Below are 15,750 nucleotides of genomic sequence, written 5' to 3'. Positions count from 1 at the left end.
AATGTGGGAGGAGGCAGAGGGAGAGCAGGAGAGGGAATCAGAGAGAGGGAGAGCAGCGTTATGTTCGCCGTGTGAAGTGGAGGAGAATAAATCTCAAACAGTTTTCACACAGTCGCTGACAGCCTCTTCCCCTCCCTCCCTCAAGGCCCTGCACCTCGACTCGGGAGCATGCGGCAGGCGTGGACCCTCCTTCCCCGGCTCTTCCCCGCTCTCCTGCTCTGGGCGACGGGGCTCCCGGCGTCGGGGTCGGACCTCCAGCATCACCGGTACGAGGACATGGTGCGAGCCCTGTTCGCCGTGCAGAGCGAGTGCCCCTACATCACCCGCATCTACAGCATCGGGCGCAGCGTGGAGGGGCGTCACCTCTACGTGCTGGAGGTCAGCGACAACCCGGGCGTCCACGAAGAGTGTGAGTAACACCCGGCGCATCACGGGCTTCTTCTAATACACACAAACCTCTCTGACTGTTTTAAAAGAGAAAAGGCCAAACATCTGTGATTCGTTTCAATCAGAATTTGAACCAAAGCCCGACGACAATCAAGAGGTTCGGTTTGAATCAACAAGTTTTAAAACGCCGGGGGTCCCTCGAAGAAACTTTGCCTGTTCTTCCTTCCTCGCTTCTCCTCTCTGAATCAGCCCCTTCAGGTGTTTTGTTTTACAAAAAGAACAAGCGAGAATCTTATTAAATTTAAAGTTTCTAACTGGAACTTGACAACTTTCCACTCGTGTAATTTTAATAGCAGCTATTGGGGGGGGTTGAAAAAAAAAAACTTGACAACTGCAGGCCATGCGTTCTTGGCTACAACCGAGCATGCATTTTTTTTTTTTTTTTCTTTTTCCTTCCTTCTGTGTTTGCACACGTAGGGGTTTCCTTCAGTAGAATGGAAGGATGTGTGTCTGTTCTGCTGCAAGGTGACCGAGAGTGAAAAACAGGAACCGTCCACTTCATGGAGAGGGAGTGACCTCGGGTCTTGTCTGGGTCAAACCCTCCCGCACCGCCTGAGGAAGTTCACTTCTTTTACATGCTGCTGAGGTGTGTGTGTGTGTGTGTGTGTGTGTGTGTGTGTGTGTGTGTGTGTGTGTGTGTGTGTGTGTGTGTGTGTGTGTGTGTGTGTGTGTGTGTGTTTCTCAAGCTTGCACACCAGAGCCAACACAGTTTTTTTTTTTTTCTTCTGAACCCCAGGCCAACTGGCCCGGTGTTAAAAGAAAACGAGGTGAATTGCAGTGCCCGAGCTGCCATTTGGGTGCCTGAAGTAATTAGTGAAGGGCGTTGATAAATTTGGAAGTATCTACTCAACCTCACAATACCTCGTCCTAACTCCAACACCCCCCACTCCTCCAAAAAAAAAGAAGCAACACTTACTTCTCCCTCAAACAATAGCAAAGTATGTCTGTACTACACTGAAAACGCCGTCACGTCAGTGGTCTCTGCACTGTTTGTGTCTTTTGGTTTCTCTCAGCAGTGATTAATGCTGCGAGGACTCCTGGGAGGAGGGGAGCGTTTGCACTGGTAGCTCAGCCATTCACCGACAGAAGAAAAGCCAGATGACCTTGTCCAAATAATTCAGATAGACTCTCCGGGGTTTTTACAATCTCCGTAACCTCGAATGTGCTGATCAAGAAACGATAGCCGTGTAATTAAAAAAAAAAAAACTAAACATAGTCGCCGTTGTTTTCCCAACACGTGAAAAAGTCTCAAATTAAAACAGAGAGCAGCAGATCTTCTCTCTGTTTTCTTTGGCCGAATCTGTGATAATGACTGACATCTGGGGTTTTTCAGCTTCACTTTTCATACAAAGTGCTCTGAAGTAGAAGCTCAGTCGACGTCTTATCCAACTTATGAGAAAGTGTACAAAAACGGCATTTTTGAAAATGAACAACCTCAACCTTTATAATCCATCTGAATGTGCAGCAGCACTTTGGTATGACCCTATGGTGACTGAATGTGGTGACATTTGGATAAATGTAGAAGCTGAGAGCAAAATATCTGGTTTATGACGTACAGGCTTCATTACATTGGGCTTCTAAAGAATGAGAAGCCATTTAACTTTTAATAAAGGACAGTTCTTCAGTCTGAATGTGTGTTTTTAATAGTATTTCAAAAGCATTCATTCATCTTAAAGCTTCCAGTCTAGTTGTTCGCCGTCGTCTTTTTTTTTTCTTTTGACCTCACCCCCCCCTTCCACCTCTTCTCTTCCTCCCCAGTGGAGCCCGAGTTCAAGTACGTCGGCAACATGCACGGCAACGAGGTGCTCGGCCGCGAGCTCCTCATCAAGTTCTCCCAGTTCCTCTGCGAGGAGTACCGCGCCGGGAACCAGCGCATCACGAGGCTGATCCACGACACGCGCATCCACATCCTGCCCTCCATGAACCCCGACGGCTACGAGGTGGCCGCCAGACAGGTAACGTGCCCCGGCGGTGGCCGACTCGTGAGTGTGAAGCACTTCTACGTTTTGGGAAACCTTTTTTTTACAGATGTCATTTTGTTTTAGGATCTGTGGAAATGTGAATTTTGTCAAAAGTGTTTCACAAGTTGTAATGTTGTTTTGCTGGGCGCTTCATGGTAAAAGACATGGCGGAGAAAAATCTGTGAACCTTCCACGATTGTGTGTTTCTGCTTGGGGGAGGAGGGGGGGGGGGTATTATAAAGGTTCGACTTCCTGACACACAGCCAACATGTACATGGACGTATTTACAAAATGAATATGTGTTCAAGACCAGCAACAGGAGCCAAATACTAGCAGGTCGTGTTTCTCCACTGTAATAATACCAACCATCTGCTCTTTAAGAAAACCCTCCAGCTCCATATCAAAGGTAAGTACAGACTGCAACCAAAAAAAAATAAATAAAAAAAATACAAACTCAACCTACTCCAACACAAACACACACAATCCATGTGAGACTAATTATATGTCCTCAAGCGAACCGTTTGACAGTCCGTCTCTTTGCCCCTCAGACAACACCAGCGCTGCTGCGCACTGTAATTTGTCGCATCAACAGATGTTTGGGTGCAGCAGCATCTGGACAGGGATGGCAAGACTTTTTTTCATTTTCCAGCTACTGGGATGGCAAGGTTTAGAGAAATTCTTGTGTCCAACGTGCAACATTTCTCAACTGGAATCTGCGTGTGGGGGTTTGTCTTGCATTGTTTTCGTGGCCTTTCAGGGTTTCAGGGGCGGGATATTGAGTAAATCAGTCTGAAATGTGTGTTTCTTTTGGAAACTATGCTGCTGTGGTTGGCCTATGGATGGCCTCTTCGTTAAGTCCCTTTTCCTCTCGCGCTTCCAAAGCGAGATGAACTCACAGCTTGAAAATGCTTTATCTCCAACCTCGAAAGCCAAAACGTAACCGCGCAATGACGGTGCTGGAGCGGGGCCCGAGGTTTACCCCGTCACACTTTCACAATGAGTGGTTTTATTTCATTTATTTATTTAGTAATCCCCCCCCCCCCCCAACAGGGTCCGGAGTTCAACGGCTACCTCGTGGGTCGAGGGAACGCCAGGGAAATCGACCTGAACCGGAACTTTCCCGACCTGAACGCGCTCATGTACTACTACGAGAAAACCAACGGGCGAAACCACCACCTGCCTCTGCCAGACAACTGGGAGCATCAGGTCAGTCGGACGAATCAGAAGGAGGTTGTTTCCTATGTTTGTTTGTTTGTTTTGTTTGCAACTTGAAACTGGAGGCACAAATAGCAGCCTGACACCTTACCAACGCTGAAACAAAAGCACGTCCAAAAATACCCCTCCGAGTATCTCCGCGAGGTTTCTGAATGTTTCCAATAGTCCTGCTCCCTCACCTCGCCCTAAATGTTTCTGCTCCGGCTGAACATTTTTGTCTTTTCGTCGCCGCCGTGTGAAATCGAACCGACCTGCCCCCGCGGCTTCGGAGTGGAACCGTTACCTGCCACCCCGCGGTACCGGCATGCTCTCCATCTCGTCTCCAGAACCTGCGATTTCACTCAAACGCGTCCATTTGTTTCCTGTTTTTTTTTGTTGTTTTTTTTATTTCAAAAAGGTTTTCCTTGAGCGGAGGATCATTTTCTCTTCCAGAATGCTGCTAAAGTGCTTATTTCCTGCTGCTTTCTCCTCGTTTCACTGAGAACAAGGCTGAAATACTCACGTTCTTGAAATTAAGGGGTACTTTTGGGGAGTATGCAATTGCACTCATAAGTATAAGTTACACATGTAATGTACTTAAAGTCTCATATTTTAAAACTTTGTGGACAAATTGTCATAGTGTCTATCTTTTACACTTTTTCTAAGAAACTTGGTTTAAACATAAATATACATGTAAGTCTTGAATGTGGGTAACGGGGAACTAATACTTTGAGTAATGTTTGGGAGGAGTACTTTCTTTTTACTTGTGATGAAGTACAATTTAGCCCTGGTAACAGAAAGTGTAATTTCTTTGGCCTGACGGGCAGTGGAGACAGACAAGCAGTTGATGTTAGCCGTGGGACAGGCCTGGCTTCGTTCCGGGTGATTAAACAGCCTCCATACTTCACTGTGCATGTGTAATAGTCTGCTGAAGTGTGAAATGAAATAAGGAGTGAAACCTGAGAGGGTGCGCCCTCAGACTATTGCTTATAGTCTGCCAACAAGTACATTATAAGTATTAGGGCCAGGGTCCTCCAGGGTGCAGTGGTCTTTGTACGTAATAGACAGTGAAAGGGCTTCTGTTCCTCATTAATTCCTTGAATTCCCTGCTTGGGAGGACTGAGTGTAACACTACTGGGGTATAATTTCCTTAAAAGCACAAGTCAACGTCCAAGATAGCCGTGTGAGTTTAGTGTAAAATATGAAGCAAACTCTAAAACGGCCAGCTGGGGGAAATCGTTGGTTTCATATAATAAATGTTGTGGTTACTATATAATCACAATATTCTGATATTTGGTGCTGCAGTGTAATTGACTAAAGTGTCAATGTAGGATATGTAAGTAATGAACAAAAAGTAAGAAATGTAATATTGTAGTGATATATAAGCTGTATTTTTTTTACTTTTTTCTATTGACCAATTCTGTATTGGTTATTAGAATTATTGGAAACTGAGGCCGAGAGTAACAAAGTAGAAATGTGCTAGTATCCATTTGTAGTATTGTTGACAGTTACACGTGTGTTTATTATCTGACAGTAACGCAGTGTTCACTAATTCAACACAACAGAAACCAAAAGTATTGATTTAGTTTTTTTTTACTATATTTTAATTACACAATGAAATAAATAAAATGGAGACTAAAACTATTGCTAACATTTTAATATAGAATTAATAGTGAGTTAGAGTCAAGTTAAAAGAAACCTTTTCAAGACTAACAACTTAAAAATCTAAAAATAGAAATCTGACACTGTCACTTAAATTTGCGATCTCAGTCAATTTCTCATCATTATGCTTTGTTTTTGAAAAATCGTCGCATTTCTGTCACAAGTTCCTTTAACAAATAGCCTCTTAAGTGTTATGTCGTGGTGTTTTCCTGTCGCCCGTCTTCCGTTCCCGAGCTGGCCGCCTCCGCCACACGACTCCCCGCTGACAGAGAAACACAGAAGTGTGACTGTGCCACTGTCACAGCTCCTCGCTCACGCTGGTCGGGGTTAAACCTACAAGAAGCCACAGCTCCGTCCCAGCAGACTCAACCATAATGTTTCACTTGTACCGTCGGGGGGGAAAACGTTATTTATCATTTCCCACAGACATAAAAGTTCAGTTTAATTGTAAATATCGAAGCTGAGGCACTTTTCGGGCTCGACTGAAAGTTTAATCATTGTGTCGTCTTCCTGACTGATGCAACGCCACCGACTGACGGCAGCGCCTGTTCTTGGAAATGATTGTATTTGCACAACCTCGACCAAAAGAGCCCACCATGAAGCCAGCAGCGTGCATGTGCACGGCGACAGCTGATTGGTCATTTCACCTCGGAGCATCCTGAGAGGTCCAATGAATGAATGAATTGATTTAGATTTTCTACATGTGTTTACAAAATAAAACATACAATTATTTATTAAACATTTTGATGATGTAAAAAAAAAAAACAGAGGATGACACAAAAAAAGTCATAAATAAGACTTATTTCTGTTAAATAAATAAAATAAAATAAAATAATAAAAAAAAACATAAATATGAAATAGTGACATTATAGTGAACAATTTAAAAACACAAAAGTATGGAATCAATTTAGAATAAATAGATAAATACAAGTTCTATCAATACAAATCTATAGCGCAAAACTATTTATCACAAATATACATAGATCCCAACATGTGTCATCGCAGACCGATTAATCATAAAAAAGAATTGAACAAAATGAAATGAGGAATATAAACTATGCATCACAATTTAGTTAAAACGTATATGGGAATAATTAAGCAGTTTGTTTAGATTCCAATAAAAACCTTTTGACTTGACTCGAACGATATATATATATATATATATATATATATGATCAGAAGGCAGCTCTCAAAACGAAAGTCCTACTTGTCTCCTTCAGCTGCTCCGTTCAAGGCCAGCGGACGGAGTTCGGCGCGATTATTCTTGAACCGAGTCGGACTCTTGTTTATTGTCCCGCATACCTTATTCAAGGAGAGGAATTACCTCTCGGTCTCCAAACATGACAAGCGGCTGAGAGTGTGTGAGGAAAGCTGACAGAGAAAATAAACAGCATCTCCCCCCCCTAAGAAAAGTGGAATTTCAATGTGTGAGATTTTGTGCAGCAGCATCTGGTCCAGGTTGATCCTGGTGATGCAGAATTAGACCACCGAATTCACAAGAGTACAACTGTACTTTGTAGTTTTGTTGGGTTTTTTTGTCCTGGCAAGACACAGAATTTCTTGAAAACAGAAAAGAAGGTATAATTCGCCGGCGAGGAGCCATTTAATGGGCCTGCAAGTAAAGGTTACATAGAAAGAAAGAAAAAACTAATAATAATTGTGCATATGGCAACGCAGAGAAAACTCTGATTTGTCCAGATAACCAGCCAAGCAGAAAAGCCGGTGGCTTTGGGTGAAAAGAAAACCAGATGTCCATTCATTGATGTTTGGGGAAAGTCACGGACGAAGTGGAGATTGTGCGTAATACTTTAATTTAACACAATACACAGCAGGTGGGAGGTTTTGACAGTTTCACAGCCAGAGGCGGATGGTGTCATTTTGAATATGTGCTGGTTTTCAGGAATAATATTTACTCCACTTCAAGGGGGGGGGGGGGGGGGGGTCACATTCAGTCACGATGACATAAGTGGAAGGAAAAAAAAAAAAGAAGAAAGGAGATTAAACAAAGCCAGACAGAACTCACACAAACTGAGATGAAAGACGATTTGCATGGTGCACAAACAAACAAGGATTATTAATGTATAACAATGAAGTTTCCTGAACATTAACCCAAAGAGTAACTTCTTCCAGGTTGAACCAGAGACCTTGGCTATCATAAAATGGATGCAAAACTACAATTTTGTCCTGTCAGCCAACCTGCACGGCGGCGCCGTGGTGGCCAACTACCCCTTCGACAAGTCCCGGGACCCCCGCATTCGAGGGAGGACCACGTACGCGGCCACGCCGGACGACAAGCTCTTCAGAAAGGTTAAGGAACAAACACTAGAAGATTCCCTCCGGATGCTGCAGACATCTGATCTCACCGCTGTGTGTCGTTTGTGTGCGTTGGCGTGTGGCGACAGTTGGCGAGGACGTACTCGTACGCTCACAGCTGGATGCACAAGGGCTGGAACTGCGGCGACTTCTTCGACGAGGGGATAACCAACGGCGCCAGCTGGTACTCCCTGTCCAAAGGTAGGCGAGGCCTTTGACCACTGGGAACTGCTTTTGTCATTTTTAAAGATACCTTTTCTGATATGTGTTCCAACGACGTCGTGCCAATGTAGGGGTCATACGTCGACCTTTAACCTGTTTGACCGGCCCACATGTGTCACTTAGAAATCCCCAATCAATTGAAAATGACTCTTATTAATGACTATATCATGTCTAAAATTGTCAAATATTGTATATAGATTGTTTGTGTTCTCTTATCTTAAAAAAAAAAGAAGAAATGACCACACATCATCACAAGTTGAAATTTCAATAAATAAAGTTTTGGGGGGAAAAAGGATTCAAAACAGGCAAAAAATAAATAAATAAATCTACATCTCACAAAAGTGAAAAAAAAAAATAAAAATGGTGAAATATTATATATGTTGTTTTTGTTCTCTTATCTTAGAAAAAAAATTCAAATAAATTACCAGCAATCGTCATAACTGACCAATAAAACTGTACAATTTCACCTGTCAAATTTCAATAAACAAAAAAAATACGTAAATATACGTACAAATACATAAATCAGCATCTCACAAAAATGAAAAATAAAGAAAGAAAATGGTCAAATATTTCACATTATTTTCCATTATTACGATTGCTACCTCACAAAATTGTTGTTTCACGGTGGAAAAAAAACACGGTAACTGAAAGGACTACCGTTTTTATTCACTTATTTACTGAATTCGAAATTTAGAAAGATGTAATCTTGATTTCTAGAGAGCGGCTGGAACAGAGAATGTGACACAGAACAGCAGTCGCTCGGGGAAAATCATGTAAAAAATTATAAATAAACTTTTTATTAAGCTAAACTCAAGTCCCCTTGAGTGTTGTGCTACTTTTTCAACTAATTTTACTTTTTAGGAAAATTAGTTCCTCACCACTGAAACCCGTTTTTTCGTCTCCTTAAATGAGTTGTGATACAACCTTTAGATTTGTATGCTTCCATGATATTAATGTATTTTATCAGATTATTTGGGAGCTGGGAGGTTCATATAAGTAAAATGTCTTTAAATGTTTAGCTCCAGCTTTAAGAAAATTACATCAGTGCCACAATTTAACAGGTTGGACAATCGGTGTGAAACCGGCTCCAAAAGTTTTTGTAGAGTGAAGTGTGTGTACTTTACGAAATGGAATTTCTTCAACAAATTATAAATATTCTGAACTCCATATGTTTATAATCCATTGATTGTGTTAGTTTGAGCGTTGTTGCTATCTGCTCTTCACTTCTATGTCCAGGATTGTATTTTGGTCAGCGGACAATTTACAAATACAATTTTAATTTAAAGAATTTCACAGTAAACAGGGTTATTCCACACATATGTATTCCACCTTCTGGTGGCCTGGATTCGGCTTGTTGAATTAAATGTTGATTAGTTTATTAGATACATGTCAGCCAGGCATTAATAGGTATTGTAAAAGATGATATTATAACTTTAAACAGATGGATTTTGCTTCTTAGTTCAGTTCCTAACCTCACTGTATTAATCATAAGCAGACAATGTAAATGACGACTTTGAGAAGGGGAAATAGAAACGTGCCGTCCAACACAGAAACTGTTGGAATTCCGGGCTAATTTGAAAAATACCTGGTATAAAAAAAAAAAGCAACCCTCATAAATCCTAATACTGACTGTAATCCTGCTCTAAAGAAAGTCCAGGCCGACCTGCGTGAGTGACGGAAGGCGCTGGCATGAACTAAAGCATGGTCGACATGCTTTGACTCGCTCACAGGCGTTTTCCCGTCACGAACCCGCCGACCCTCCCAGGGCTCGTCTTTAACCTCTTCACCCCGTCCACATTAACAGCTGTGCTCCCCGTGACCCCTGAGTGTCCCAGCTCAGGTTGGTGGATTGCACCACTTTAGTAGTTTGTTTGTTTTTCCTTAACAACAAACTTTTTCCTTTATTTTTTAACTACCAAAATTTTCATTAAAGTACTATTTCTGCTACAGGCCTCCAGCGGTTGTGCAGACACACGTCCACTTCTGGAGTGTTGGAATAAGTAAATTAAATATTGTTATAGATTTACTTCTTTAGCTTTTTGTGCGTTCAGGTTGCGGTTCTATATATGACAGTGATTTACAACGGAGGGGAGGTTTTTGGGGAGGTCGTGAAGACGTTTTGATTTTAACATCGGGGTGTCAAACATATGAGACTGACCCGTAAGAGACTCCAATCCGGCCACACCAACAAGCAAACTGTGAAAATGTTAACAGATATTCTTAAACTGAAACCCGAGCCGAGATATCATAATGAAAACTTATCAAACAAGCCCCAAAGTCATGCCGTCCGCTTATGTTTGTGAAGGGGGGGGGGGGTTCTGAGGTTAGGAATCACTGATATATGGAGGACAGATCGATTTTGGGGGGAAACTTGTAACAGGATGGCTTAATTAACTTGTATTATAAGGAGGTCATATTATGCAAAATCCACTTCCTAAAGGTTTTCCAACAGTACTAATCGTCAGGTTCAGGTTTTAAAAAGTGTGTTGCTCCAACCAGCCAATCAGAAATCAAACCCTATATAGTGTCATCGGGGGTCTAGCCAATCCCAATCAAGGTACGCCCTCCCTTTGACTCCTCCTACAATTAGGCAGCTCTGCTCTGGCACATGGCACCACGAGAGGAAGTACTTCCTCCTCTTCCCAAGATGGGCATGTGTGGGCGGAGCCAGTCCAGCTCACACAGACACAGCAGATTCTGAATGCAGCTCCTATGATCCAATATTCAAATGGAGGGAAATCAAGAAACTTTGAATACAAGGTTTTTGGACCAAGTGTTGAAAAGCTGGATAATATGACCCCTTTAAAACTTTAGAATATGGATAAACAGTTACGGTAATTTAATTAAAAGTTTCCCACATAGTGTTTTGAAGTATGAGTAATAAATCTCAATGATTTTCAGGCTATTGTTGTTGTTATAACTCCATAAGTACAAGCAAGAGGTCATGGAAATTGTAGTAAAGACGAAAAATAAGTTTCTAGTTTGTCGTTCCTCCGCGTCCTGCCCGGTTTGCCTGCTTGCCTCACATCTCGGCCACCGCTGCCTCCTGTAGTACCGTCAAACTTCTTGAAGTCGGAATGTTTAGTCACAGCATCAATGTGGAGTCACCTTATTCTATCTTTAATCATACATTTTATTTATTTATATATATATATATATTTATATTTATTCATTAATATTAATTTATAAATATTATTATTGTTGTTGTTGTTATTATTATTATTATGCAATTTGTGACTCATATTGTTAATTACTCCCATTATCTTAACCACTGGCTGCATTTTGTCCATATGTGTGATTGTATTTATGTGAAAATAACGAACAAACAAACAAACCAATAAACAAAGCCCCACCCACCCCCCCCAAAAAAAAGAAGAAAAAACATTCTGAACCGTTGATCATCGGTCCAGTTAAGACTCGGTCCAGTTAAGACTCGTCTGATGTTGACATATGTCCAGTTTCCTGTTTTGAAATAGCGGACAACAAACGCTAAACTCTTCCAGGTTTATTTCGTGAGGTAATCCTTTCCCTCCACTGGTCAGTTACAAGTTACTGAACAGGTGAAACTCCTCAGCCCACTCTGCTTTTTGGCTTCGTGTTGGGAAACTTTGAGAGCAGGGAAAGATTTGCAGTCGTGTTGCAGAACTATGAACAGTTTTTTTTTTTTTGGGTTTGTTTTTTACGAGATCAAGTACATCGAACTGTCTGGGCGTGTGTTCACTTCAGTTCCATCTCAGTTAATCTGTAGCTGCAACAATAACAACACTCTCTTCTTTCATGTGTATTAAATCCTGCTCTGAACTCCTCTGAGGAATGTCAGCCTTTTGGGTTGAGTCATGACAGATTTTTTTTGACTTGGATGAAAAAAAAAACGCCCCCGGTCGCATATAACAGGAGAACTCTGTTTATTTTAGCAGCTCTTTTTGCTCAGAGTGTTATGTCACGGTCTATGAGGTTACACTTGAACCCTCCCGCCTCATGAGTAAAACATTTATATGACTTCATCTAAAAAAAAAATTTGAGCCAAACTCCACTCCGATGCTCTATTTATGTATCGTGTAAATGTTTTTCAGGCATGCAGGACTTCAACTACTTGTACTCCAACTGCTTCGAGATCACTCTGGAGCTGAGCTGTGACAAGTTTCCCCCGGAGTCGGCGCTGCCCAGGGAATGGCTGGGCAACCGAGAGGCTCTGGTCTCGTACCTGGAGCAGGTCAGAACACGGGCCACCCGAATGAAGCCGACTGCGGTTGTGTCAATAAAGTATTGCAGTATTTACGACGTTACGCACAAAGCTTTTACAGTTGAGCAACGGAATCCTCCTGCCAAACGTCATGAGCGTGATTCACTGGCTTGTTGTTTATGCTGGCGGAGGTCTTCCTGGATGAAAATGAGCAGAAATTCGTTGTAATGCAGCGAAGCTTACCGTTCTGTTAAGAGAACGAGAAAGAGGCTTTTCTTTTTGTTTATCTTTATATTGAAACCAAAAAAACGGTGATGTTTCTGCAGAGGAGAGAGCAAAGTCAAAACATTTTTCCACAGACGTGATTAAACAAGGTGAAGGAAGACGAAACAGTCGCAGACGCTGCGCCGGACTTGTTTGATCCTCTCGTGTCTGTTGTGAAGGTTGAGAAAGGTTCAGAAGATCTAAAAGTTTTGGGGGAAAGTCGCCTCACAAAATTAAAATTCTCACCTCAAATACACCGAAATGAAAAACTACACTGATCCGCCGTGACGTGGAACCAGAGTGAAAAACAAAAAAACATGGCCGATGTCTTTATCGTGGCTCCTGTTGCTGTGAACGTTTTATCCCGAAAGTCTCGAGGTGTTGACTTGACCTCCAGATTCCCTGGATCTCAGTCCGATCGAGCACCTTGAACAAACGTGGAGGATCCACCGCGATTAACCTCTTGTTGGCCGGATATCCATTCAAAAGAAAATATAGCGAGGAAAACATGTGCGTTCCCTTCTCTTTTTTTTTCAGGTGCATCACGGGATAAAGGGCATGGTGTACGATGAGAACAACAACCCCATCGGCAATGCAGAGATCTCAGTGGCTGGCATCAACCACGACGTCACCACCGGTAGGAGGCCGCCAGTCCAAACCGCCATACAAGCATTGGAGTTATTTATCAAGCTTCTCCTGCCTGCTGTTGGAGTGTGTTACGTAACATCCCTTTACCTCCGTCTCTTAATGGTTTTTAAGAAACAATATTCATCAAATGATCGGCGACATTAGAAATTGAAAAACAAAAATCTGTTAGTTAATTTGTATTCCACATGAAATAATCTGACGTGAAAGGTTTTAGGTGAAATTATCTCAATGAAGAATTCTAGTAGTTAGAAATGTAATCTCGGCTCCAAACAGCCAGAATAGCTGGAATCGTCATGAAAAAATAAATAGATAAAATAGATAAAACTACTTAATTAATAATCATTTAAAAAAAAAAAAAATGTTTGTACATTTTTTAAATTAAAATGATGCTAATTGATAGTAGATAGGGGTTTTTTTTCAGAAAAATGGTAAAGAAAAAGCAAAAAAAGAAGAGAATAAAGGGGGAAAAGGAATGAAACAATAAAGTATTGTTATTGTTAGTATAGCTAAAATTGCTCTAACCGCGAGGAAACGCACAGCGTGGCAATAAATAGGTAAAGGGAGAAAGTGGATAAAGCCAAAATGCATAAAATAGCTAAAGTGAAAAAAGTTATTCTATTTTGAAAAGTTTATTTTGGACATTTGGGTAGAAAGGAAATAATTCCAAACAACAGAAATAAATAAAAACACCCAAAAGAAATAAATATAAAAGAGCAAAGCAACAAAAAAAAAGTAAATAAATGAAAATGAAAGAGATGGCTACAAGAGCTAAAACTTTTATAAAATATATATAAATTGTACCGATAACACTATGGATGCAACCTCAGGGTTTGTTTGTTTGTTTGTTTGTTTAGCAAAAACATGTTCTTTTTCTTCATATTAGAGAATTTACATGTTTAGTTTATTTGGTGGAAAATTGTGAAAACAGCTCTTTTAGTCTTAAAGGTTTCAGAGCCCGAGAATAGAACAAGTGCTCCTCTAGTGGACAGTAGTGGAACATCATCTTCTTTTAATATATAATGTAATATAATGTAATGACTTCACGTTGGTAATATTCAGCACATTGTGAGTCCAAACTTCAACCAACAATATGCGACACAATTTAAGAAAAATATAAAAAAATATAACTTTTTAAGCCATTTGAATTATTACAGGGTCCAGTTTGAACCCAAGATAATTTAATAGAATATTACAGTAGGTCCACATACTAGAAAAAAAACTAACGTTATTCCCTGTCATGTTCAATTTGAAATAAAACTGAAACTTTTGATTTATAGAATTGTATTCTTTTTTTAACAAACTCAACTGTGTGGGTTTTTTTTTTTTTTTTTTCCACAAATATGGAATGGAATTGATTTTGTAGTTTTGACTGTGTACGTGCTCTTGAACTGTTTATCGTAGCAGCACCTCGCTGCACAATGTTTATGTCCTCACTATGATAAAAGCCAAATCTCACATTCTTAAGTCCCTTTTTTTTTTGCCATACACAATGAGCATATGTAACCAAACCTACTTAACAAACTTATTATCCACCTTCTATGGAGTATAAATTCCTATGTTTTTTAGGCCCGTGACGAGTTTCAAAATGAGCCGATGACCCAGTTTGGGGTGGTGACCCACCAGTTGAGCGTCACTGATTTCAGTTTATACAGTACATTTCTAAATATTGGTTCCACTTCACAGCAGATTTTTCTTCCCACTGCCATGTGCTACATGAGATTATTCTGTGTCTTTAGTGATGTACAGACAGGATGCAGATTTCTTTATGAACTGTTTTCCCAGGGGCGGATGGCGACTACTTCAGACTTCTCTTGCCTGGCACCTACACGGCGACAGCCTCGGCTCCTGGCTACCTTCCTTTCACCAACACCGTCACTGTGGGACCAGCGGAGGCCATACAGGTTGGTTTCCCATCACAATATTAAAAAAAAACCAAAAAAAAAAAAACAAGTGAGTCATCCAAATATGCTTTTACTGACTTAAAGTGCTTTCTAAATGACATTTTAGGTTGTAAATAGTTTCACTCGTGCTCTTTTTCTTTTCTTTTTTTTAAAAATCTCGACAGCTTAATTTTTACTTGAAAACGGCGCCGAAGCAGAACCTGAAAGCAAAGCCCCACAACGGCAAGAGGAACCTCTCATCTCCCAAGTCCCCCTTAAAACTCGGCCCGAGATGAGACGCGGACGTCTTAAAGTCTCGGAACAAACAAACAAAAAACTCCACACATACACTGAAGATGTCACATGAACCATACAAAATATGTAAATGATAAATGACCATAATATACCTTTGTAGTCTTAGGATTATGTATTTCAAACTGTTTTTTTTTGGTTGTTTTTTCTGTTGGTAAATACAAACTGTGTGTCTGTATTAAAGAATTGTTGTATTTATGTAACAATGACCCTTTGTAAGAACACACCTGTCCTCATCTGTATTATTATTGTTATTATTATTATTATTATTATTATTGGCTTCGATTGTGATGATTTCATAACAACTGAAGGTGAAAATAAAAGAATATTTTTACTGTCACCTATTGCATTGTGTCATTGATTTTGGATTTGACATGCTTACTCTGAATTCCCAGGATTTATAAATGATATATTGTAGAAAAACTCCTGGTATTGAGAGCGGTAGGTATCTTGGAAAAGGAGACAGAAGCTCTCACTCACTGCACATTATAGCAGCCAGAAATTCAACAGAAATCTCAAACTTTTAAGGCAATGGCATTGCTTTTCATTGTGGATTCTGAGTATCATAAACTAAATGTGCTTAAATATGAACGTTATAAAACTAGAAACCTAATAAAAAAACAGTGAGTTCCTGACCAAACAGAGTTTAGGCATTTCGTTAAAG

At 40.6% G+C, this 15,750-nt stretch overlaps 1 protein-coding gene across 1 annotated transcript; it reads left to right on the top strand.

Moving 5' to 3' along the window:
* Positions 1-15,425, top strand: cpn1 (carboxypeptidase N, polypeptide 1). Its single transcript, XM_080478492.1, has 9 exons — positions 1-409; positions 2,206-2,402; positions 3,459-3,614; positions 7,395-7,571; positions 7,667-7,778; positions 11,873-12,012; positions 12,784-12,883; positions 14,677-14,795; positions 14,960-15,425. The coding sequence occupies exons 1-9, from the start codon at positions 169-171 to the stop codon at positions 15,068-15,070; spliced, it is 1,353 nt and encodes a 450-aa protein (XP_080334618.1). The 5' UTR covers positions 1-168; the 3' UTR covers positions 15,071-15,425.
* Positions 15,426-15,750: the final 325 nt, after the last annotated feature.

Source organism: Lipophrys pholis (genome assembly GCF_963383615.2).
Source record: "Lipophrys pholis genome assembly, chromosome: 1".
Lineage (NCBI taxonomy): Eukaryota > Metazoa > Chordata > Actinopteri > Blenniiformes > Blenniidae > Lipophrys > Lipophrys pholis.
This window is presented reverse-complemented; position numbering and strand designations above follow the sequence as displayed.

Excerpts from the sequence above, each read along its gene's own strand:
- cpn1 (XM_080478492.1), top strand. The coding sequence starts at position 169 with ATGCGGCAGGCGTGGACCCTCCTTCCCCGGCTCTTCCCCGCTCTCCTG. Across the intron at positions 2,403-3,458 it reads ACGAGGTGGCCGCCAGACAG|GGTCCGGAGTTCAACGGCTA; the intron begins GTAACGTGCCCC and ends CCCCCCCAACAG. Across the intron at positions 12,013-12,783 it reads TGGTCTCGTACCTGGAGCAG|GTGCATCACGGGATAAAGGG; the intron begins GTCAGAACACGG and ends TTTTTTTTTCAG.